This window comes from Lagenorhynchus albirostris, chromosome 12, assembly GCF_949774975.1.
Source record: "Lagenorhynchus albirostris chromosome 12, mLagAlb1.1, whole genome shotgun sequence".
Lineage (NCBI taxonomy): Eukaryota > Metazoa > Chordata > Mammalia > Artiodactyla > Delphinidae > Lagenorhynchus > Lagenorhynchus albirostris.
In genome coordinates, this window is record NC_083106.1 from 70,895,660 (window position 1) to 70,922,516 (window position 26,857).

At 38.7% G+C, this 26,857-nt stretch overlaps 1 protein-coding gene across 1 annotated transcript in view; it reads left to right on the forward strand.

The window, feature by feature from the left end:
- ME1 (malic enzyme 1) overlaps window positions 1-26,857 on the forward strand; it is a 193,010-nt gene that overhangs the window by 63,138 nt on the left and 103,015 nt on the right. Inside the window, exons 4-5 of the mRNA XM_060167405.1 lie at window positions 9,841-9,916; window positions 12,115-12,276. Of these exons, the coding sequence (XP_060023388.1) occupies window positions 9,841-9,916; window positions 12,115-12,276 (238 nt within the window). The remainder of the gene's footprint in view (window positions 1-9,840; window positions 9,917-12,114; window positions 12,277-26,857) is intronic.

The window sequence follows — 26,857 nt, forward strand, 5'->3', positions numbered from 1 at the left end:
TGTATCTGCGTTCTTTTAAAAGAATACTGCCTGTGCGTCTTCTTGGAATTCTAAAAATTGAATTGTAATAGCTAGCATGTTACCACCATTTGGAAGAATATTACTGATCTTAGTACTGAGTCACTTTTAATTTCTGGAAACTACAGACATCTCTGCTAATTAATGCTGTGCGTTGGTAATTGGGTCACAGAAGTGACAACAGAGCTATTCAGCTATACGTGGATAGTCCTCTAGTATTTTCCCTGGTGTCTAGCCCTGTGTCTAGCCCTGTGTCTTTCATAAAATAAATATGAATCTATGATAAATGATGGAATGAGCATCTGAATTTTACTTTTTAATATACACACTATTTACATTAGGGTTGTATTGCTGCGTAACAAGTTAATACAAACTTAGCTGCTTAAGACAACATCTGTTTATTAGCTCGCAGTGCTGAAGGTCAGAATTCTGGCATGGTATGCTTGAATCTATGTTTAGGGTATCACAAGGCTAAAATCGCGGGATCGGCCAGACTGAGTACTCATCCAGGGGCTTACAGAAAAATCTGCTCCCAAGCTTCTTATTCTTGGCAGAATTCAGTTCCTTGTGATTGTAGGACTGAGGTCTCTGTTTCCTTGCTGGCTGTCAGGCCAGGGACGGCTCTCAGCTGCTGGAAGTAGCTCTTATTGTTTGCCACTTGGCGTCCTCTAAGTTTGAAGCAGTGCTTGGAGTCTTTCTCACTCTGAACCTTTGACTTCCCCTTCTGTGACCAGCTGGAGAAATTCTATGCCTTTAATGAGTACAGGCCCTCCCAGATGACCTTGCTACCTGAGGCCCAACTGTGCTAATCATCTGTCACCTAATCAGAGTAAAATCCGTCATGTGCACAGTCCTGGGATGATTCAGGATGTGAACACCAGGGAGATGGGAAATCTTGGGAACATCTTAGAAATCTGCCTTCCACACTAATTGTCACTCCTCAGGAGGACTGAGACTGAAAATAGAGCTTTAAACATTTTCTGCAATAAACAAAATGAATTCACAAGATTATCATTGCAGAGCAAAATCAAATAGTTACCCAAAGAAAAATGTCATGCATGTTAGCAATATTAGGGTGTTATGTGGGGGAAAAAACACCTCAAAACCTTACTTTTGGAAGTAGATGACCAGAGGAAATTGGAAATCTACCCTTCTCTTCTAATCTCAATTAAAAAGTTTTTTACTTGTATAATAAATTGGTGTTCAGTAACAAGGATATCACCTTCCACTGGCGCTTGACCTTTCTGCTGGGTCCCTCCCAACCTTTAGACTCTGTCTCTTCCTACGTTTATTTCTAAGCTAAACCAGAATGAAGGCTTAGACCACCTTATTTACCTTTCTTCCAAAGCTCATGTGATCTTATAATTTGTGATTCTTCCTCAGACCTAGTGGCTCTGAAGCTGTCAGTTGGTTCTCTCATTATTTCTTAAGTCTTTTGCTGTCATTCAAATCTGTTGCCCCCATGTTAACACTAAGATCTCAAATTGCTGATCGCTTAGCCGCAGGTTCTCCAAGTCCTACAACTGGGCATTGACTCTGGTTCTTGCTATACTTTCCCAGGGGCTTTCCCCATAAATTGCGATTTCTTCGGTCTGGTCCTTGGCCTTGTCATTTTCAGAAGACTCCCGAAATTATGTATATCGACCACATAGCACCTGGGTGTTCTCCAGCCCAGATTCTTTGCCGTACTGCTTTCCCCATCATTGGGTTAGCTAGTGCCCAGAATCATATCTGAACTACCTTCCCCCTTTCTTCTTACTTATATTCTATCACTTCTTTTTATTTTTCTGTGAGAAATGTAGAATTCCTGACTTCAAGAGTTCATAATCTAATAGGACAGACATATAAGAAAGTGAAAAATTATATGACAATATGATGTGTTATGTTACAGAAAAGCAGCGGGGGTCTGTGGGATTACAGAGACATTCCAGCTCAGCTTGAATGTCGGTCAGGAAATACTTCCAAGAGGAGATAACACTTGCACTGTCTCTGATAAGCAATTAGGAGCTAGCGTAGCAGCGAAGAGCAGCGGGGGGGCATTGGAAGGAGGCCTAAAGGAATCCTTTAAAGACCATCCAGAGTTGGAAACTAGATCATTCTCAGGCTGAACTAGTTGAGCAAATGCCAAGAGCAAAGGAAGCAACCAAAAATGGGAGATAAAGCGAAAAGATGAGATATTCAGCAGAAGCTGAGGCACAGTGAGCCTTGAAAAGGAGTCCAAGGGTGGGAGCAGAGCAGGGTCCAGAGGCTTTCACTATGCATGGGAGTGAAAAGGAGAACTGTTTTGGAGCCTGGAGAGTGCCAGCATTTGAGGGTTAAGCAGAAACAGGAGACTGTGAAACAGACCAGGAAGAGGGCAGAGAGTGACAGCGGGAGGACAAACTGGGCTTGAGGACAGAGATACTGACGCTTTATTCACTGATGAATAGTGAACGATGGAAGGACGTTTGTAGGTGGAGAGCTGGAAGCTGGAAGTCTCTCCTGTGTCTTCCGAGTGAAAAATGGTGTGGTGTGTGAATCTGATGAGAGTGTAGAAGGGTGGGGATGGGGGACGGGGGAGAAAGGAAGTAGCTCTCGTGGACAATCGCAGAATAACCAGTAGAAGGTCCTCGAGGGAGTCATACTGAGTTATGAGGACCTGGCTGACAGTGGAGAGGCCATGAGGTTTCAGCGGATCTGACACACCCAGCTGAGTGCCCGTCTCAAGCAGCATTCTGCAGTAGGGCTTGAGGAAAGGAGAAGGCAGGTGGATTGATTTAAATTTGGAGGTTTTCTGCAAGGGTGTGATGGGAAGAGAAAAAGTCAAGGGAGTTAAGAATGGTTGGCAGAACAGATAAAAATCTAGCTGAATAAAGAAGGAAGTTCAGTCAGGATAGACTGCTAATTTGGAGGAAAAAAAATAAAAGCAGGTACCAAAAGACAGGAGACATTAATGAGGTCAAAATGTAGTTATATCAGAAGTGTGATATTCAGAAAAGTATGATGTGGGTTAGATCCTCACATCACAGACTATAGTGACATTTCTGATAGATTTAAAGAACTGGATCAAACCTAGAAAAAAAAATTAAAATATAGGAACATGATTGACGAGGGAGGACTTTGTATACTTAAAAGAAATGTAAGAAATCTGAAAGGAGAAAAATCAATTCGTTTTACTATAAATAAATGGAAAACAACAACAAACAAAAGTGAAAGATGAGAAATTAAGAAACGAATTTGTACAAGTATGATAAGCAAAGGGATAAAAATCCTTCATCTGTAAAGATGGGATCTGGGTTGATATTTCCCAAGTAGCTGTGGATAATTATAGCTTCTTTTTGCACGTCTAGCGCCAGTTTTTTTTGTGTTCCTCAACGATAACAGCAGCGGTCAGTCTGCACCCTCTCTCTGTCTCACGCTTGTCCTGTCTCTGATTAAAAGGGCCGGGAGCCCAGCATGGGGTGTTGGAGCCTGGGCGGGTCGAGAACACCTGTGTAGGAGGGCAGCCTGGAGGATCTGGGTAGGAGAGCGGTACAGCGCCAGGTGTCAGAGCCCCAGCGGGGCAAAGAGGGCATCCGTGTGGGAGGGCTGCCTACTTCAGAGACTGGAACCTTGGCGGAAGTAAGTGGGGTGTGACACAGCGAGAGGGGACAAGATTGGTTTCACACAGGCAGACCCATCAAGTAAGGAAATATATTAAACACGATGGGAGGTAGGTTTCTCGCTCTAGGAGAAAGTTGTTACAAATGTGAACAGGGGAGAATAGTAGAAGGAACCCTGTGGTGTTGGTGGAATTGGAGGTATTGGTGTGAATTTATAGTTTTCAATGTACAGATAGATGAATGGATAGTTGTAGAAATAAATAGATATGCATAAAATGTGTATATATGCGTGTACATACCCATATGTGTGTACACATGTAGAGTACGTGTGCACACACATATATTCTCTAGCTCTGCCCATTGAGTCGGCTTGGCAGCCACAACACCCCAGTAACAAGGAGCCCAGCCAGCACTCAGATCTCAATGCTGCTCTCTGCCCAAAGCAACCAGAACGCCTTAGAGAAATTGCTGATCCCAGGGCTGGGTCAGGGTGAGCAAAAGATGAGCTTGGAACCTCTTATACCAGAAAGCAAGGAGGTGCTTAAAGAATGATGGGGATGTGTTGAAAGGACATAGAAGCCAGACTGAAGGGACTCCCTCTGGCCAAATCTGGGACATTGTAAGCACTCAATAAATAATGTTTGCAGCAGATTAGAACCTACTGAGTAAAATAACAAACACAAGCCCACATTGATATGCATAAATTTAGAGTTGAATGGAGGAATAGGGTATTTACAGAGTTTTGAAGAATCTTCCCATAAAATACTTGTTAATTACAAAGGGAAAAAAGAGCATCTTTGCAGTGAGGAAGCCTGGAAGGCACCACGTTAATCAAGTGATCAAAGTGAACATCATCAATAATGGGAGGAAGGAAGAACAGCGCCGCCTGTTAGGTTGCAAGGAGAAGAAGCCAGCATCACTTCCGTGACCTTCCTGCAAAAGATGTTATAGTCTGAATCGAATCGTGAGGAATCACCACCTAAATCCAGATTGCAGGACAGTCTACAAAAACACTGACTTATAACTTCAAAAGTATTAAGGTCATGGAAGTCAAGGAAAGACTGAGGAAATGTTTTAGGTTGAACAGGACCAAGAAACATGACAACTAATTACAGCACAGGATTTTGAACTAGGCTCTTTTGTTATGAAGGATGAATGGTGAAATGTGTCTGAAGATTATATGATAGTAATGTATCAGTAGTAATTTTCTGATTATAATTATAATTATGTAGGAGAATATTTTTGTTTGTAATGCACTCAGTTATTTGGTGATGATGCATCATGCTGGCTACTTAGCTCACAAATAGTTCAGGAAAAAACAATTTTTTTTTTAAAGGGGGGGTTCTTTTTTTAAAATAAATTTATTTATTTTTGGCTGCGTTGGGTCTTCGTTGCTATGTGCGGGCTTTCTCTAGTTATGGTGAGCGGGGGCTACTCTGTTGTGGTGCGCGGGCTTCTCTTGTTGCGGAGCATGGGCTCTAGGCGCGTGGGCTTCAGTAGTTGTGGCTCACGGGCTTAGTTGCTCTGCGGCATGTGGGATCTTCCCGGATCAGGGCTCAAACCTGTGTCCCTTGCATTGGCAGGCGGATTCTTAACCACTGCACCACCAGGGAAGTCCCGAAAAAACAATTCTTTGTAATATACTTGGGAGAATTCTTTTAAGCATTTACTGAAGGATAGAATAATATTGACCCATGCCTTTAAAAAAAATTTTTATTGACGTATAGTTGATTTACAATGTCGTGTTCATATCTCCTTTACAGTAAAGTGATTCAGTTATATGTAGATACATTCTTTTTCATATTCTTTTCCGTTATGATTTGTCACAGGATATTAAACGTAGTTTCCTGTGCTCTACAGTAGGACCTTGTTGTGTATCTATTCTATATATAATAGTTTGCCTCTGCTAATCCCAAACTCCCGATCGTTCCCTCCCCACTGGCAACCACAAGTCTGTTCTTTGTGCCTGTGAGTCTGTTTCTGTTTCATAGATATGTTCATTTGTGTTGTATTTTAGATTCCACATATGGGTGATATCATATGGTATTTGTCTTTCTCTTTTGGACTTATTTTGCTTAGTATGATAATCTCTGGGTCCATCCATGTTGCTGCAAATGGCATTATTTCATTCTTTTTTATGGCTGAGTAATATCCCACTGTATAGATGTACCACATCTTCTTTATCCATTCATCTGTCAGTGGCCATTTAGGTTGTTTCCATGTCTTGGCTATTATGAATAGTGCTGGTGTGAACATAGGGGTGCATGTATCTTTTCGAATTATAGTTTTGTCTGAATATATGCCCAGGAGTGGGATTGCTGGATCATATGGCAGCTCTATTTTTAGTTTTTTGAAGACCCTCCGTAGTGTTTTCCATAGTGTCTGCACCAATTTACATTCCCACCAACAGTGTAGGAGGGTTCGCTTTTCTCCACATCCTCTCCAGCATTTGTTGTTTGTAGACTTTATAATGATGGCCATTCTGACTGAGGTGAGGTGATACCTCATTGTAGTTTTGATTTGCATTTCTCTAATGATTAGTGATGATGTGCATCTTTTCATGTGCTTTTTTGGGCATCTGTATGTCTTCTTGATACATGCCTTCTTAACATTTCCTCCGTTGACTTCCCTGACTTTAGAAACACTGGTTGTCCTACCTGTTAGATTGTTTTTTTCTCTTAGTCACCTATTCTTGTAGTATAGGTACTAATTTGTAATGTTTTCTCCTTGACCTTCTCCTCTTTCTCCTTTAGTAATTTCTTCCATTCCTTTCAACTCTAGGCATATGACTTAACTCTGCATCTTCATCCTAGGTTTCTCCTGATCTAGGTTTCTCCTGACTTCTGTTTTACCTGAACTTAGCTTTCTTTAGTACGTCTTTTCTCATCAGCCCAGACCTGCTGGTATAACTCAACTTTAGGTTAACCCCTGGAGCTCACTAATGCATACTCAAATTTTGTGAAAAATATGGGGTTTAATTTTCTTCAGCTTCTGCAAGAGAGGATTATTATTGAAAACTGTAGAATGATTGCCTTCTCCACTGGGTTAGGAGAGAGTCATGAACCCATTTCCATAAGAAAGTATAAATCTAGTTACAATAGAAAGTTGCATGTTAGAAAATGAACTCTATTTTGATATGAAATAAATTTCATTAGAGATGTTATGTGAGACAACATGAAGTAAGAATATTATCTAACAAATCTGTTTTGAGAGTGGAATATATACAGTGGCAGAGGTTATGAGAAAAGTTTGAACTGCGTATATGAGAAAATGATCCACATTTTAGAATTATCTCAGTTCTAACATGAAATAGACACAAAAGTATGAGTATTTTAATTGGCATGTTTAATATACTTTGAATAAAGACTAAATATTTTAAACAAATTGATCAACAAGAAATTGGACCAAGAAAAGGTTTTTATTGTAATTCCATTCATTTAAAAATATCATTCATAAATAACTTTCTTGTCTAAACTTTTCATTTTATAAATATGTATATATTTAAATATGTTCAGATTAATGTTTCATATCCAATTTTATGCCAGGAAGCATGAGTCATTTCTGTGCTGAAATACTTTTGGATATCTCATTAGATTTCTGATCAAAGAGACATTCCAGGAAGTTTTAGAAATTATTCTATCAAAATGCTTGACTTTGGTGGAACATTACAGATTCTTCATTTTATTGAGCTCTCTCCAAGAGTAAGCACTTTTGTACAAATGAATCTGCTGAATGCAAGAGATTACAGGTGTCCAAATGGCTCTCCCACTGAAGTTGTACTCATATATTTGTTTAATTAACTTTGGCATTTAATTGATGCAAATTTTAGTAAATTCATTGTCCCTCTTGTTTAAAAAGAATGATACTATTTCCTGAGATCAGTGTTACTTAGAAAACCTTGGCTAACTAACAAGTTCCCAAGGAACATTATTTAATGGTATATTGCCAAGAATATCTTAGATAATTCAACAAAATTGCCTTCTTTAAAAAGTCCAACCATATTTCATTTAAATTTGACAGTTATTTATTGAGATCTTTAATGTTGATTGCATAGTTGGGTGTGACAGGGATCCAAAAGAAATATATAACTTATAAAGAGCTTATAGTCACTTTGGAGAAACCAAATAACTTCATATGAAACAGCAAAAAATAAACAGGAAAGGATACAGTTTCGTGCCAACTTGGTAAATTAATGTTTTTGTTGAATCAGACAGTCGTCAGTAATCCGCCTGTGGTACTTACTATCATAATATAATTTTTGGTTACTTAATAAGTCATAATAAGTCTGGGTTTACTTCATGTTTTCTGTATGTAGAACCTTTTTTTGAATCCGGAGGGCTTATTTTTTCAGCACTGAAGTCAGCACGTGTTGCTGCACACATCCTATGCGCCAGCAGACTTACAGGCACTGGGCGTGCAAATGTGAACAAAATAATCACGGTCCTTAAGGAACTTGCTGCTCTGTGTGTGTGTGTGTCCTGGGGGGCGGTGGCAGGGAGGAGACAGCCAGCCAACACGCGAGGAAATAGTCAAGGGGAGTTCAGATGCTTTATACGCAAAACGACACTGGTGAAAATAGCAGGGTGGAGGTGCTTGGACTGCTGTTATCAGAGAAGGCCTGTCTGAGGAGCTCAGGTTTGAGTTGAGGCCTGAATGATGCGAGGGGTTAGGCACGTAGTTAGATTTACAGTTTGGAGCTCAAGGAGGTGGTCTCGGTTGAAGATAGAAGTTTGAAAATCTTCATTGTGGGCATGACACTGAAAGCCACGTCAGTCACAGTTGGGACATCGAGTAGGGTGAGTTGAGAGCTGACCTCTGACTTTATCAGCTGTCAGTCGGCAGTGACTTTGGGAAGAGTTGTTTTTGTGGAGAAGTGAGGAGAAAAGGCCTAATTAACAGGGTCAAGAGAGAATGGGAGGTAAGGATATAAAGGCAGTAAGAATACACAAGTCTTTGAAGCGTTTTGCCGTGAAGGAGAGAGAGTAGAAGGGTGGTGGCCGTAAACAGTGCTGTACATTTGTCGTGTGTGGTGCTCTGCATTTGAGTCGTATTTAACGATGCTAAGGCAAAACTTTTAAGTGAGGTTCAGACATCTACAAATTTCTTACTTTAATTTTTAAAGTTCCTTGTTAAGCTTTCATAGGAAATGCAGGGCTGTCAGAGAGCAGTGTTAAAGACTGCGAGTTAAAGTTGAGAGTCTGAAGAACAGAGTTGCAAACAACTGAGACCACAAATCGAAGAATCAAGTGAATCCGAACTCTGCCAGCGGGGGAGTTTGCAGCAAAGTAAGGGTTTATTGCAGGGCGCCAAACAAAGAGGTGGGAGACAAGCCTGGTCTTCGAGTTGTGGGTGTTTTTAAAGGGGAAGAACATAGAGGCTGGGCTTTTAATCATTGTCCTGTGACATTTCTTAATCGTAGTTTTTGGAGTCAGGATGCTTCTGGTTTAGGGTTCTCTGGCCGGGTGGTCCGTGGCTTGGAGGTCTGTTAGCTCATCTTGCCCTGGAGAAACAGTTTGTATTGTTTGTATATTAATAATGATATCTATAATAACAGTTTTAGTACATCAACTATGTTATCAACAACATGACTTTTAGCATCTGACTCTGGTTGATTGGTGTTCAGTTAGCACAGGATTGAGGTTAGAGGGGACAAGAAAAGAATAAAGTTTTGGCTAGAGAGATTAATCATAAACTTGGTAAGGGAACTTGGTTTTGGGGGGGCTCGGTTTCAGGGTTTCCCAAGTAACTTCCACATGAAAGGACTGCTCAGTGTGTCTGTCACTTCAGTCCTCCCCATAGGGGTCTTGTCTCACACTGTGAATACGTAATAATGGAATATACACTGAAAATCCCTATGTACATATGCCTCATGCTGTTTTTCAAAGTGCTTTTACGTGTATTATCTTATTTAATGAAGACCGTGAATAAATCTATGTGTGGAAATGATAATGCTATTTAAATTCTCTGTGTATAAAGATAGTGAATATTTCTTTAATTAAAAAGTATTTAAGAATATGTAATATAAGAGTGAAGCTACCTTTATTGTAGATGTTGATATATCATTTAAAATAATTTCTCCCTTACTTATAAGATTCTTGCCCCATATGTGTTTAAGGAAATAATTTTCACTAGTTTGATAAAAATGGAGATATATTACATGGATTTGAAAATTAAAAAAAAAATTCGTGATCGTGTGACAAGTCTGAAGTAAATTGAAATTACTCGTTTTTTTCCCCGTCAGAGGTCTCTTTATTAGTATCCATGATCGAGGGCATATTGCTTCTGTTCTTAACGCATGGCCAGAAGATGTCATCAAGGTAGGTTAGTTATCACGTTTTCCCACTGTGGCACATTTGTTCTTTTTCCTATCCCATAACAGGCTGACACTTTTCACCATGCTATGTAGCCTTCACCAGCTTTTCTATTTATATCCCTTTGACTTTTGCATAGTGGATTAATTTTATTCTGATACCATTTGGATTCTAAGTGTCACCATTATTTCCATCAGATTTCTTAGTGTTTCTTTATTCATTGTAAGTTATGAAAAGTGTTGAAAAAATGTTGAAGTAGTGTCTGAATTTCTTTGAGCAAACTCCTTTTTCTTTTGTGTTTAATCATCCACTAAGAGGAATCAAGGTAGGCAAAAATCTTAATCCATTTCCTTTATCGTGGTGACCTGAAGTATCTAACTTGACTCCCCTCCGGGAGTGAGCTAGTGAAAATAGAATAATGATAGTATCTACCGTTTGGTAGCTTTCTGAGTGAGCCACTTTACCTGGATTAACTCATGTAGTATCATGATAATTCCATGAGGAGAGGAAGGCACAGGTGGGTTACATAGTAGTGCATGGTGGTGGTGGGAATTGAATGCAGGTGTCTCAAGTTGCCTTCTCCAAAACAGCCTAGCATATTGACCCTTTTCAATGAGACATGGAAAATTTGACAAAGATCAACTTTATGGAGTATGCAAAAATAATTTTCACCCACTTTTGGGTGAAATGTATATATGTATTTTTAAGTTAGTTAACAGTACATATATACATGTACACATTTACTTTTAAGGCAGGTCTTTAAGAGCTGCACAGTATAGGTGGACAGAAAACTAAATGAAAAGCCCTCAAACTTTTAAAATATATGTTCTGCATTATAGTGTGGTAGAAAAACACTGCACTAGGAGTTAACACACTCGGGTCCTGGTTCTTTGATATTAATGAGGTAAATCACTGTAGGCAAATTATTTCAGTTCACTTATCTTCGGTTTCCTAATCTGTAAGAGGGATAGACTGAATGTATTCCAAATTCCCCTTTGCTTCTAAAATGCTATGACTCTGTACATTAGTCCTTATGATAATAATAGTACTAATATCTATAATTTTTTTGAGAATTCGTAATATACCAGGTAATACGGTAAGTTCTTTGTTTATCATGATTTCATTGTATTGAATCATAGATTTATTCAATTAATTAATGTTTTTGATTGTTTACTATGTGCCAAATGTTGTGCTAGATGTTGGTGTGCAGTAGTGAGCACAACAGAGTTGGCTCCTAATTTTATGCAGCTACTCTGAAAAGTATATTTATCATGTGCATTTTTATAAATAAGAAACAGAAGCTTTAATTCATCAGTTTATCTAAGGTCAAATAACTGACATTTTTTCTAGGCTCCATGGATATGACAAGTGTAGCAGTTTGTAGAAAATCTAATAAATTGTGTTTCACAAAATTGGTTTTGCTTAAATTCATGTAATGGCCACGAATCACAGAATACAGATGAAAGATGCATTAATTTCAATAAAGATAACAAAGTACTTAGCATTAAAATCTCCACATGATTAAAATGTATGCTTTGTAGATATTCAGGATGATTAGAAATAAACTAAACAATAAAATAAACTAAACTAAAATTGTCTAGTGGTACTCTACTATCAGGTAAGAGTAGTAATAGACTGTGCTTGGCATATTTCAAAGATGGTAGAACAGTATCCTATGTTATAGGAGTTAAAGAGGATGGATCAACATTGTTGTGAAATTAGGAGGATGCATAAAATAAAGATCAGAGCACTGGGGACTCCTGAGCAATGATTTAACCATGGACTCTCCTAATGGTACTCAAAGTGGATGTGACTAGTTTCAAAGCTGTTCTAAGGTTCACTTTAGTTCCCAGTTTGAGCTCTTATTTACCTGTACTCTGCCCACTTACTCCTCCTGATTGAAGACTGAATTATTTGAGTTGTTTGAATCTTTATGGGCATACCTTGTCTTCTTTTCTCAACAACCAATCAATCATATGTATGTATTTTAAAAATACATTTGAAATGCATATATCAAATTATTTATTCTCCCCAGTCTTCCACACTTAATGATCATATAAAATCTTTTCCATGTATATTCAATTTATGCTTTTTGACAGCTTAGTATTTCATTGCATAAATGTTAACTTCAGAAACAGAGAGTAGGAACGATGCCCCGGAATTTGCAAACATCTGTTAATAGATATTTTCTCTTTTTCTTTGAGGCTATTGTGGTGACTGACGGAGAGCGTATTCTTGGCCTGGGAGACCTTGGCTGTAATGGGATGGGCATCCCCGTGGGTAAACTGGCTCTGTATACAGCTTGTGGAGGGATGAATCCTCAACAATGTCTGCCTGTCATGCTGGACGTGGGAACAGAAAATGAGGTAAACAATTTAAGTCTATAACACAGCTCTACACCTTAAAAAAATAGTACCATATTTCTGCATTTTGAGATTATTTCAGGAACTTAATGAAATTCATCTTTTTTGTTTGGTTCTTTCTCTCTCCTCAAACCCATCCCCCAAGTCTTGTAAAGAAATTATTCTTTTGCTTTTCCTTTCCGCTTCCCCTTTTCTGTAATGTGATTAAGTTTTTAGCAGCTTCTTTAGTGTTTTAGTATCCTTTGATGAGCACTTAACACCATTGTTCTATAGAGTATATGTTTTACTTTAGGATATCCTTGTTACTTTTTAAAAAATTATTTTTATACTAGGCAGGAACTAATCCCAAAGAATTTATTAAGTTTAGTCAGTCTGAAATCTTGTTCTAAAAATCTGTATTGAGTTTGTGGTAGATGATTTGGAGTTTAGCATTTCTTTTTCCTGCATCGATATTTTAGAATCTTAAAGTTATATATCAAGTAGTACATATTTTTGCTCATCTGTAATTACTAATATTTGGATTAGTTGTGAGTGATAGATACTATAAATTAAAGGTAGAGGTTTATGAAATAGAAATGAAAAATAATGGTCAGTTAAGATAGACTTTTCAAAAGTTGCATGTAAATATCAAACCTAGATCTTTATCATGTTGAGGTATATTCTCTCTGTACCCACTTTTTGATAGTTTTTATCATAAATGGCTGTTGAATTCTGTTAAAAGTCTTTCTGGCATCTGTTGAGATCATCATATGATTCTTTTTTTTTTTAAATCAATTTTATTTATTTATTTATTTATGCCTGCGTTGGGTCTTCATTGCTGTGCACGGGCTTTCTCTAGTTGCAGCGAAGGGGGGGCTACTCTTCATTGCAGTGTGAGGGCTTCTTCTTGTGGTGGCTTCTCTTGTTGTGGAGCACGGGCTCTAGGCCTGTAGGCTTCAGTAACTGGCTCGCGGGCTCTAGAGTGCAGGCTCAGTAGTTGTGGCGCGCGGGCTTAGTTGCTCTACGGCATGGGATCTTCCCGGACCAGGGCTTGAACCCATGTCCCCTGCATTGGCAGGCGGATTCTTAACCATTGTGCCACCAGGGAAGTCCCGATCATATGATTTTTTTATTGTTCAATTTGTTAATGTGGTATCTCACATTAATGTGTTACATCACATTGATTTGCAGATATTGAACCATACTTGCATTCCTGGGATAAATCCCACTTGATCATGGTGTTTGATCCTTTTAATGTATTGTTGAATTTGTTTTGCTAATATTTAGTTAAGGATTTTTGCTTCTATGTTCATCAGTGATATTGCCCTGTAATTTTCTTTTTGTGTGTGTGACATCCTTGTCTGATTTTTATATCAGGGTGATAGTGGCCTTGTAGAATGAGCTTGGAAGCATTCCTTTCTTTTCAAGTTTTTGGAATAGTTTGAGATGGTTAGGTGTTATCTCTTCTTTAAATGTTTTATAGAATTTTCCTGTGAAGGCTTATGGTCCTGGACTTTTGTTTGTTGGGAGTTTTATTTTTATTATTATTGATTTAATTTCATTACTTGTAATAAGTCTTTGTATTTTATATTTCTTCCTGATTCAGTTTTTGGGAGACGTAAATTTCTAGGAATTTATCCATTTCTAATAGGTTGTCCATATTATTGGCATGTGATTGTTCATGTAATCTCTTATGATCCTTTGTGTTTCCGTGGTGTCTGTTGTAACTTCTCATCTTTCATTTCTGATTTTACCTATTTGGGCCCTTTCTCTTTTTTTCTTGATGAGTCTGGGTAAAGGTTTATTAATTTTGTTTATCTTTACAAAGGACCTTATTTTCATTGGTCTTCTATTTTTTTTTTAGTCTCAATTTCATTTATTTCTGCTCTGATCTTTATGATTTCTTTCCTTTTACTAACTTTGGGTTTTGTTCTTTCTTTATATAGTTCCTTGAGGTGTAAGTTTAGATGCTTTATTTGAGATTTTTCTTGTTTCCTGAGGTAGGCGTGTATAGCTATAAACTTTCCTCTTAGAAATGCTTTTGCTGGATACCATAGGGTTTCTTTATCGAGGTATAGTTGATTTACAATATTATATAAGTTTCAGGTGTCTAGCATAGTAATTCACAGTTTTTAAAGGTTATATCACATTTACAGTTATTATAAAATATTGGCTATAGTCCCTGTGTTGTACAATATGTCCTTGTAGCTTATTTATTTTATACGTAGTAGTTTTGAACTCTTAAGCTCCTACCCCTCTCTTGTCCCTCACCCCTTCTCTCTTCTCACTGATAACCACTAGTTTGTTCTCTATATCTGTGATTCTGTTTCTTTTATATTCACTAGTTTTATTTTTGAGATTCCACATACAAATGATATACAGTATTTGTCTTTCTCTGTCAAACTTATTTCACTTAGCATAATACCCTCCAAGTCCGTCCATGTTGTTATAAAAGGCAAAAGTTCATTCTTCTTATGGCTGAGTAGTATTCCATTGTATATATATATGCCACATCTTTATCCATTCATCTGTTGACGGATACTTAGGTTGCTTCCATATCTTGGCAATCGTAAATAATGCTGCTATGAACATTGGGGTGCATGTATTTTTTCGAATTAGTGTTTTTGTTTTCTTCGGATATATACCCAGCAGTGGAATTGCTGGGTCATTTGGTAGTTTTGTTTTTAGTCTTTTGAGAAACCTCCATAGTGTTTTCCACAGTGGCTGAACCAATTTACACTCCCACCAAAAGTGTACGAGGGTTCCCTCTTCTCCACATCCTCACCAACATTTGTTGTTTGTGGTCTTTTTGATGATAGCCATTCTGACAGGTGTGAAGTGATGTCCCATTGTGGCTTTAATGTGCATTTCTCTGATGATTAGTCATGCTAAGCATTGTTTCACGTGTCTGTTGTCCATCTCCCTGTCTTCTTTGGAAAAATGTCTACTCATTTCTTCTGCCCATTTTTTAATTGGGTTGTTTATTTATTTATTTTTGCTGTGTTGGGTCTTCGTTTCTGTGCGAGGGCTTTCTCTAGTTGTGGCAAGCAGGGGCCACGCTTCATCGCGGTGCACGGGCCTCACTATCGCAGCCTCTCTTGTTGCAGAGCACGGGCTCCAGACGCGCAGGCTCAGTAGTTGTGGCTCACGGGCCTAGCTGCTCTGTGGCATGTGGGATCCTCCCAGACCAGGGCTCGAACCTATGTCCCCTGCATTAGCAGGCAGATTCTCAACCACTGCGCCATCAGGGAAGCCCCCCGGGTTGTTTTTTTAATATGAGCTGTGTATATATTTTGGATATTAATCTTTTATTGGTTATATCATTTGCAAATATTTTCTTCCATTCATTAGGTTGTCTTTTTGTTTTGTTGATGGTCTTCTTTCCTGAGCAAAAGCTTTTAAGCTTAATTTGGTCCCATTTGTTTATTTTTGCTTTTGTTTCCTTTAGGAGACAAATTCAAAAAAATCTTGCTATAATTTATGTCAGAGAGTGTTCCACCTACATTTTCTTTTAGGAGTTATATGGTTTCTCGTGTTACATTTAGGTCTTGAATCCATTTTTTTCTTTCTTTTTTTTTTTTTTGCGGTACGCGGGCCTCTCACTGTTGCGGCCTCTCCCGTTGCGGAGCACAGGCTCCGGACGTGTAGGCTCAGTGGCCATGGCTTACGGGCCCAGCTGCTCCGCGGCATGTGGGATCTTCCCAGACCAGGGCACGAACCCGTGTCCCCTGCATTGGCAGGCGGACTCTCAACCACTGTGCCACCAGGGAAGCCCTTGAATCCACTTTGATTTTAGTTTTGTGTAAGATATTAGAGAATGTTCTAATTTCATTCTTGTACACGTAGCTGTTCAGTTTTCCCAGCACCACTTATTCAACAGACTGTCTTTTCTCCATTTCATATTCTTGCCTCCTTTGTCATAGATTAATTGACCACAAGTATGTGCGTTTATTTCTGAGCTCTCTATTCTGTTCCATTGATTTATGCATCTGTTTTTGTGCCAGTATCATACTGTTTTGATTATTGTAGCTTTTAATATAATCTGAGGTCAGGGAGCCTGATTCCTCCAGCTCTGTTCTTTCTGAAGATTGTGCTGGCTATCTGAGGTCTTTTGTGTTTCCATACAAAGTTTTAAAATTATTTATTCTAGTTCTGCGAAAAATGCCCTTGGGATTGCATTGAATGTATACACTGCCTTGGGTAGTATGGTCATTTTAACTATTAATTCTTCCAATCCATGAACACGCTATATCTTTCCATATGTTTGTGTTATCTTCAATTTCTTTCATCAGTGTCTGATAGCTTTCTGAGTACAAGTCTTTTACCTCCTTAGGTAGGTTTATTCCTAGATATTTTATTCTTTTTGATGTGATGGTAAATGGAATTGTTTCCTTAATTTCTCTTTATGATCTTTTGTTGTTAGTGTATAGGAATGCAAGAGATTTCTCTGTATTAGTTTTGTATACTGCAACTTTACCAAATTCATTGATGAGCTCTAGTAATTTTCTGGTAGCATCTTTAGGATTTTCTATGTATAGTATCATGTCATCTGCAAACAGTGAAAGTTTTACTTCTTCTTTTCCAATTTGGATTCCTTTTATTTATTTTTCTTCTGTGATTGCCGTGGCTAAGACTTCCAAAACTATATTGAATAAAAGTGGCGACAGTGGACATCCGTGTCTTGTTCCTGATCTTAAGAGGGAATGCTTTCAGCGTTTCACCACTGAGAATGATGTTAGCTGTGGGTTTGTCATATATGGCCTTTATTATGTTGAGGTAAGTTCCCTGTATGCCCATTTTTGGAGAGATTTTTAGCATAAATAGGTGTTGAATTTTGTCAAAAGCTTTTTCTGCATCTATTGAGATGATTATGTGGTCTTTATTCTTCAGTTTGGTAATGTGATGTATCACACTGATTGATTTGCGAATATTGAAGAATCCTTGCATCCCTGGGATAAATCCCACTTGATCATGGTGTACGATCCTTTTACTGTATTGTTGGGTTCGGTTTAATAGCATTTTTTTGAGGATTTTTGCTTCTGTGTTCATCAGTGACATTGGCCTGGAATTTTTTTTTTTTGTGATGTCTTCATCTGATTTTGGTATCAGGCTGATGCTGGCCTTGTAGATGGAGTTTGGAAGTGTGCCTTCCTCTGTAGTTTTTTGGAATAGTTTGAGAAGGAATGGTGTTCAGTCTTTTCTAAATGTTTGGTAGAATTCATCGTAGAAGCCATTTGATCTTGGTGGGAGTTTTAAAATTACTGATTCAATTTCATTACTGGTAATAGGTCTGTTTACATTTTCTACTTCTTCCTGGTTTAGTCTTGGGAGATTGTACATTTCTAGGAATTTGTTCATTTCTTCTAGGTTGTCCATTTTATTTGTTTGTCATAGTCTCTTATGATCCTCTGTATTTCTGCAGTGTTGGTTGTAATTTCTCCTTTTTCATTTCCGATTTTATTGATTTGGGCCTTCTCCCTTTTTTTTTCTTGAGGAGTCTGGCTAAAGGTTTATCAATTTTGTTTATCTTTTCAAAGAACCAGTTCTTAGTTTCATTGATCTCTTCTTTTCTTTCTTTATTTCTTTTTTAAGTTTCTGTTTTATTTATTTCTGCTCTGACCTTTATGATTTCTTTCCTCCCACTAACTTTGAGTTTTGTTTGTCCTTTTGTAGCTCCTTTGGGTGTAAGGTTGGGTGGGTTGTTTGAGATTTTTCTTATTTCCTGAGGGAAGCTTATATCAATATAAACTTCCATCTGAGAACTGCTTTTCTTCATCCCATAGATTTTGGATCATTTGTGTTTTCATTTTCATTTGTCTCCAGGTATTTTCTGGTTTCCTCTTTGATTTCTTCAGTGATCCATTGGTTGTTTAGTAGCATATTGTTTAGCCTCCACGCGTTTGTGGTTTTTGCTCTTTTTTTCCTTGTAGTTGATTCCTGGTCTTAGAGCATTGTGGTTAGAAAATATGCTTGATATGATTTCAGCTTTTTAAAATTTACTGAGCCTCGTTTTGTGGTCTAATGTGATCTGTCCTGAGAATGTTCCATGTGCACTTGAAAAGAATGTGTATTATGCTGTTTTTGGATGGAATGTTTTATAAATCTATTAAGTCCATCTGGTCTAATGTGTCATTTCAGGCCAGTGTTTCCTTCTTGTTTTTCTGTGATGATATGTTCATTAATGTAAGTGGGGTGTTAAAGTGTCTACCATTATTGTATTACTGTCACTTTCTCTCTTTATGTTGTTAATACTTGTTTTATGTATTTAAGTGCCCCTATGTTGGGTCATATATATTTTTAATTGTTATATATTCATCTTTGATTGATCCCTTTATCATTATGTAGTGTGCTTTATGTCTTGTTATAGTCTTTAAGTCTATTTCGTCTTATATAATTGTTGCTATCCAAGCTTTTTCATAGAATTCTTTTTTTCATCCCATCCCTTACAGTCTGTCTGTTTTTCTGTCTGTAGTGAATCTGTTTTATGCAGCATATATATGGTTCTTTTTTTTTTTTAAATCTATTCAGCCACTTTATGTCTTTGATTGGAGCATTTAATTAATTTACCTCAACAGTAATTGTTGATAGGTATATACTTATTGGCATTTTAAAATGCCAATGCTTAGCGCTTCCCTGGTGGCGCAGTGGTTGAGAGTCCGCCTGCCAATGCAGGGGACGTGGGTTCGTGCCCCAGTCCGGGAGGATCCCACATGCCACAGAGCGGCTGGGCCCATGAGCCATGGCCGCTGGGCCTGCACGTCCGGAGCCTGTGCTCCGCAATGGGAGAGGCCACAGCAGTTAGAGGCTCGTGTGCCGCAAAAAAAAAAAAAAAAAAAAAGCCAATGCTTTTTGGTTGTTTTTATAGTTTTTCTCTGTTCCTCTTTTTTTCTCTTGTGATTTGATGAGTATCTTTAATGTTAAGTTTGGATTCCTTTCTCCTTATTTTTCGTGTGTCTATTATAGTTTTTTTGTTTGTGGTTATATGAGGTTAATATATAGCAACCTTACATATAGGTGTCTGTTTTAAGTTGATGATCTCGTAAGTTTGAATGCATTCTAACAGCCCTACATTTTTACTCATCCCTTCCCCCACCATTTATGTCTAATGTCATATTTTACATCTTTTTATTTTGTGTATTCCTTAACTACTTATGTTAGATATAGATGATTTTACTACTTTTTTCTTTTAACCTTTCTACTAGCTGTATAAGTAGTTGGTCCATTACCTTTACTGTATGTTTGCCTTTACCAGTGAGATTTTGCTTTTTGTAATTTCCATATTTCTAGTTGTAGCTTTTTCTTTTTCACTTAGAGAAGTCCCTTTAACATTTTTTGTATAGCCGGTTTAGTGGTGCTGAACTCTTTTATCTTGTGCTTGTCTGTAAAGCTTTTCATCACTCCTTCAAATCTGGATGGTAACCTTGCTGGGTGGAGTATTCTTGGTTGTAGGGTTTTTCCTTTCAACACTTTGAACGTATTGTGCCACTCCCTCTGACCTATAAAGTTTCTACTGAAAAGTCAGCTGATAGTCTTATGGGAGTTCCCTTGTACGTAACAAGTTGCTTTTCTCTAGCTGCTTTTAGGATTCTCTCTTCATCTTTAATTTTTGCCATTTTAATTATAATGTGTCTTGGTGTGGACCTCTTTGGGTTCATCTCCTTTGGGACTCTCTGTGCTTCTTGGATCTGGATGTCTGTTTTCTTCCCAAGGTTAGGATAGTTTTCAGCTATTATTTCTCCAAATAAATTCTCTGCCCCTTTCTCTCTCTTCTTTTGGGACCTCTATAATGTGAATGTTAGTATGCTTCATGTTGTTGCAGAGATCTCTTAACCTGTCCTTATTTTTTACAGTTGTTTTTTCTTTTTTCTGTTCATCTTGGTTAATTTCCACTACTCTCTCTTCCAGTTCACCAATCCATTCCTTGCTCTTTATCATGTAATCTGCCATTGATTCCTTTAGTGTATTTTTTTTGTGTGGTATGCGGGCCTCTCACTGTTGTGGCCTCTCCCGTTGCGGAGCGCAGGCTCTGGATGCGCAGGCTCAGCAGCCATGGCTCACGGGCCCAGCCACTCCGCGGCATGCGGGATCTTCCCGGACCGGGGCACGAACCCGTGTCCCCTGCATCAGCAGGTGGACTCTCAACCACTGCACCACCAGGGAAGCCCCCTTTAGTGTATTTTTATTTCAGTTATTATATTCTTCAACCCTGTTTGGTTCTTCTTTATATTTTTGAACTCTGTTGAAATTCTCACTGTATCCATCCATCTTTCTGCCAAATTTGGTGAGCATCTTTATGATCATCACCTTGAACTGTTTATTGGATGTATTGCTCATCTCCATTTTATTTAGTTCTTTTTTTTGAGGTTATGGCTTATTCCTTCATTTGGAACAAATTCTTCTGTTTCCTTGTTTTGCCTAATTCTTGTGTTTTTTTCTGTGTGGTAGGTAGACTGGTTACGTTTCCCAGTGTTGGAGAAGTGGCCTTATGTAGATGTCCTGTGGGGCCCAGTGGCACTCTTCTCTCAGAGCCAAATGTTCTAGGGGTACGCCCTGTGTGGGCGGTGTGCATCCTTCTGTTTTGGCAGGGCCAACTACTCTGGGCATGCTGGTAGGCGGGGCTGGTTTCCGTCTTGGTTGACTGTGAGGCCATGCCTCCTGAGGTGGCTGTGGGCCACCTGGATGGGAGGGTAGGCTTCCTGTGTGTTTGGCTGTGTGACCTAGGGTGGCGTGGGTCTGTTGCCAGTCTGCTGGGTGAGGCTGGGTCCCTGCATGGCTCTTTGTGCAGCTGGGGAGCCTGGGACCGATGCTGGCCTGCTGGAGTATGGGGCCTGGACCCTGGTGCTAATAGGCTAGAGGGAAGATTTCAGAATGGTGCTTTGCTAGGGCCAGTATTATCATAGTAGAATGAGGTCCTCAGAATGGCTGTTGCCACTGCTTCTTTCTCCAAGGGCAGTTCCAGCTGCTTCCTGCGTCTTTAGGTGCCTCTCTAAGATCAGCAAGCGTGTTGGACCCAGGCCCCTGCCTCTGTGCGTGTGAGATTTTGCTTATACTTTTTAGGAGCCAAGTCTCTGTTTCCTACAGTCCTCCAGCTCTCCCAAAGAGAAGCCCCACTGGTTTTCAAAGCCATATATTCTGGGGGCTCATCTTCCCAGTGCAGGACTCCTGGGCTGGGGAGTCTGACGTGGGCTGAGACCCCTCGCTCCTTGGGGAGAACCTCTGGTTGTGATATCCCTCCTGTTTGTGGGTGGCTGACCTCAGAGTGTGGGTCCTGACTCTGTCATCTCTGCCTCCCACCCATCTCATTGTGATTTCTTCTTTATGTCTTTACTTGTGGAAAATCTTTTTGGTTAGTCTTCAGGCCTTTCTCTTAGATACTTGTTCTATAAGGAGTTGTTAATTTGTTGTGTCTGTGGGAGGAGGTAAGTTTAGGGTCTTCCTACTCCCCTATCTTGGCCACCTCTCGACACTTTATTCTCTTTATGCTTGCACTGCTACTGTACTGAGAAGACAAAAAGAAAACTTAATTCACTGAAATATGGCAGAATGACGGGTTTGTGTGACATGTCATGTAGTTTCTATGTTGCCACTCTGTATTCCACTTTCACATGTGAAAAACCCCTTGTAGTCAAAATGTCCTATAGTCGTAATTTTTAATCTCATCCCTTTTGTGAATCTCTGTCCAGTTTTAACACTTCATAATAAAAATACAAAAGCAATTGCTAACAACAGTTAGTTTCTTAGCCAGAATAACTTAGCAGAGTTTCATGAAGGCTAGATCCCTTTTTTATAAATTACAAATGTTTTCCTCTTTATCATAAATACCTATATTGAGTAGTAATGAAAGTAGAAAAGGAATTAGCAGCTGATTGATAGGACAGTCCTCACTTGCTGTTAAATCACACTTGCCTACCTTCTTCAATCTCTGCAGCTTACAACTAAAAGAAATTTAAAGAACAGAGACACTGGAACTGAGCCGCAGAAGTACTTGCCCAAAAAATACTCTTATTCTTTAAGTTAATAATGCAAAACATTTATTTAGGTAGGATGTTTGTGTTTTTATCTTACCTTTCATCTATTATTTCATAGTCCACGTTTTCTTTAATTTACTTGTGAAGCAGTTGCTATATAAAAGTTATCTTTTACCTGAAATAAATTCTCTTTGTCTCTTAAGAGCATTCCATACTTTCTTTCTTTTTTTCTGTTGTTGCCAAATCTTTTCATAGAAGTTATGTTTATCATTTATCTTTTCTTAAGTAAGTGACCAATATCGAAGCTTGGTATTTTACTAAAGATGTGAGTAAATGTTCCTTTTGCCCCCTCCAGTCTTAAAAACTGCTACATGTATCACACGGTGTGTGTTTGCTTGGGCTGCTGTAACAGTACCATCAACTGGGTGGCTTAGCCAATAGAAATTTATTTTTTCACAGTTCTGAAGGCTGGAAGTCCATCATCAAGGTGTCAGCAGAGTCACTTTCTTCTACGCTCTCTCTCCTTGGCTTGTCGTCCTTCAGTGGTATTTTGTCTCTCTGCATCTGTGTCCTAATCTTTTCTTAGAAGAGCACCAGTTATGTTGGATTAGGGCCCACCCTAGTGACCCCATTTAATTTAATTACCTTTTTAAAGACGCTGTCTGCAAATACAGTCATATTCTGAAATACTGGGATTAGGACTTGAACATATGAATTTTGGAGGTGCACAGTTGAGCCCGTAACACATGGTCAGTCTTCAAGAGGGCATGGGCAGTGTGAGTGGGAGAATATTGTCTCTACATAGTCAGTCTCTGTTTATTAAACTGCTGCTCTGGGTCTCAGCTTTTCTGATTCTAGCTTTATGTTTAGTCTGGCCTTCAGTTCGTGTGTACAGTGTATCTAGATCTGGAATCCTTATTGGAACTTAAAGTCACGAAGTTGAAGCCACTTCCTGTTGAGGAGGTTCCCCTTTTGTTCTAGAAAATGCTCTTCATGTTTGGCATGAAGCAGCTGTGTTGGGGAGAAACTGAACAAAAGAAAAACCTTATAGATTTTTCTGTCATATGAACCTGCCATGTATCTTTCAGCACTTGTATAGAAGTCATTGTTGGCGCTAGAATGTGACTGGTACTAGGTTTCTATTGCTACCATGACAAATTACTACTAACTGAGCGGCTTAAAATAGCACAAATGTATTACCTTATAGTTCTATAGATCACAAGCCTGACACAAGTCCCAACAGGCTAAAATCATACAAGATGTCAGCAGGGCTGAGTTCCACACCCTTGTCTTTTCCAGCTTCTAGAGAAATGCCTCCAGTCCTTGGTTCATGGTCCCCTTCATCTATTTTCAAAGCCAGCAATGTAGTGTCTCTCTGACCCTGTTTCTGTCATCCCATTTCTTTCTCTGACTACAGCCAGGAAAGGTTTTTCGCTTTTAAGGACTGACCTTTAATCACATCTGCAAAGTTTCTTATGCCACAAAAGGTAATGTATTTATAGGTTTGTGGGGAGGGGCATGTCATTATTCTGCCTGCCACATGGTCCCAGCTAGGTTGTCAGCATTTCTCCCTCAACCCCCCTCACATTTTTTTTTTTTTTTTTGCTGTACGCGGGCCTCTCACTGTTGTGGCCTGTCTCGTTGCGGAGCACAGACTCCGGACGCGCAGGCTCAGCGACCATGGCTCACGGGCCCAGCCGCTCCGCAGCACGTGGGATCTTCCCGGACCGGGGCACGAACCCGTGTCCCCTGCATCGGCAGGCGGACTCTCAACCACTGCGCCACCAGGGAAGCTCCCCCCCTCACTTTTTATCTTTGTCCTTTCTTATTATGGGGATTGCTTGCCATCTCAGTCAAGTGATCCTGCATTTGAATGAGTACTAATCGTTATATTGTATAGTAAAGCCAGAGGAGAGAAGGTAATCCCTCAGTTTCCAGCTTGGTGTGTATTGTCACACACTTACTTTTTCATTGTCTCCTCTTACCTCACTCTCTCTAAATTAGGATTATATCAAGGATTTATTCATCTGTTTTCTGAGGCACAACACCAATGCCTTGGGAAAGAGAATGGGGTCTACAGTTTGGTTTTATATGCACTGTTAAGTCTCAGGAACTCCTTGAAGTTTGTGATATATTTCAGAAATACCCATTATATAAATGAAAATAGAAAAAAATTTACCTGAGACAGGAATTTTCGGGGAAGTAGAATAATTTTATTTTAACTTAATAATTTAAGGTTGAAACGAGTGGTTCTCAATATACGTTCCATGAACGAACCCCGTTCAGAGTTACTGGGGGCATGTGTTAAAAATGCAGAATGCTGGGCTCCACTCCAGACTTACTGAACCACAGTCAAATTTTAATCATTTTTATTTCCGCTGCTTGCTAACATTCATGCCAGCTCATATGCAAGCTGACATTTTAAGTATTGCTTGAGGCTCTTGCCTGAGCATTGGCAGTTAGATTGCTTAATCATATTGATGACACGAACCAGCAAAACAGCAAAAAGTTTATGTTATTTCTTTACAGAATTTGGTTTTTCATTTGCAAATAATGAGTAAATAGCAGCATAGAGTATGATTATCTGTATATTATAAATATAATTAAAAAATAAATGCTGAAATGGGAAATATTCATAACATTTGTGGCAGATAAAGATTTAAAATGTTCTTAGTATTCAAAGAACAGTTTCAATTCAATGAGAAAATGTTAAATGTGAAATATACAAATTGCCTAAGTGGTCACAGATAATTTAAAAATGAAGAAATGAAAATGGTCAGTAAACTTATGAAAAATGTTTAATGATATTAGAAAAGAAATATAAATGAATACTACTTGATAACATTATTTTTAAATATATTTATATATTTTTAACTTTACTGTATATTTTATTTATTATATATTTTACATGTATACTTCAGATACACATATATGTGTGGAAAGATAATACTGTTCCTTTGATTGCAACAAAATAAACATATTTATTATATGTCACTGGGGGGTGGGGGATTGTTAATTTGTTCATCCTCTCTAGAAGGGCAGAGTTCCAATACAGATCACAAATTTTAAAAATGTTCATCTACAGACTGCCAACAAACACATGAAAGAATGCTCAACATCATTAATCATTAAAGAAATGCAAATCAAAACTACAATGAGATATCATCTCACACCAGTCAGAATGGCCATCATCAAAAAATCTAGAAACAATAAATGCTGGAGAGGGTGTGGAGAAAAGGGAACACTCTTGCACTGCTGGTGGGAATGTGAATTGGTACAGCCACTATGGAGAACAGTACGGAGGTTCCTTAAAAAACTACAAGTAGAACTACCATATGACCCAGCAATCCCACTACTGGGCATATACCCTGAGAAAACCATAATTCAAAAAGAGTCATGTACCAAAATGTTCATTGCAGCTCTATTTACAATAGCCCAGAGATGGAAACAACCTAAGTGTCCATCATCGGATGAATGGGTAAAGAAGATGTGGCACATATATACACAATGGAATATTACTCAGCCATAAAAAGAAATGAAATTGAGCTATTTGTAATGAGGTGGATGGACCCAGAGTCTGTCATACAGAGTGAAGTAAGTCAGAAAGAGAAAGACCAATACCGTATGCTAACATATATATAGAATTCAAGAAAAAAAAATGTCATGAAGAACTTAGGGGCAAGACGGGAATAAAGACACAGGCCTACTAGAGAATGGACTTGAGGATACGGGGAGGGGGAACGGTAAGCTGGGACAAAGTGAGAGAGTGGCATGGACATATACACACTACCAAACGTAAAATAGATAGATAGTGGGAAGCAGCCTCATGGCACGGGGAGACCAGCTCGGTGCTTTGTGACCACCTGGAGGGGTGGGATGGAGAGGGTGGGAGGGAGGGAGACGCAGGGGGGAGGAGATATGGGAACATGTGTATGTGTGTGGCCGATTCACTTACTTGTGGAGCAGAAACTAACACACCATTGTAGGGCAATTGTACTCCAATAAAGATGTAAAAAAAAAAAAATGTTCATTTAGTGAGTGATGTGAAAATTTTCCACTATATATTCCGATGTGAAAAGGGGTTATAAAACAGTCTATGTTATTGTCCCCAATTTGGACAGATAATATTATACATGCATAGATGTAAAGAAAAGGACATGGAAGAATATGCATCAGGGTGCTGGTGGTGGGGTACTACCACTAGCACCTTGGGTAGAGCTTATTGGTTTTCTTTGTTTTTGATTTTACATTTCAGTGCTCTTAAATTTTCTGATAGGAAGTACTGCTTGTTGTACTGATCTTTAAAAACTTTAGAATATTGAGAAAATATTTTTTATTTCTCAGAAACTTTAGACTGGAATGGTAGAAATGAGAGATATGAACAAGGTAAAAGTTGATAGTGATTACTATTAACTTCAAATAAAAATTCCCAAGGTTCCAGAGTTGAGACAGTGCTAAGAAGTATGATAATTAATTTTATCAATATATACCCTCCTTATCTCCTTTTTGAAACTCTCTTACGTTTCCATATGCTTTTGTCCTTTACTCTCTTTCAAAGCCTAAGTTTTTTCCTTCTCACATGCTTCTAAGTCTTTGTAAGTCTTCAGTGACAACAAATGCATTGCATGTGACACCTC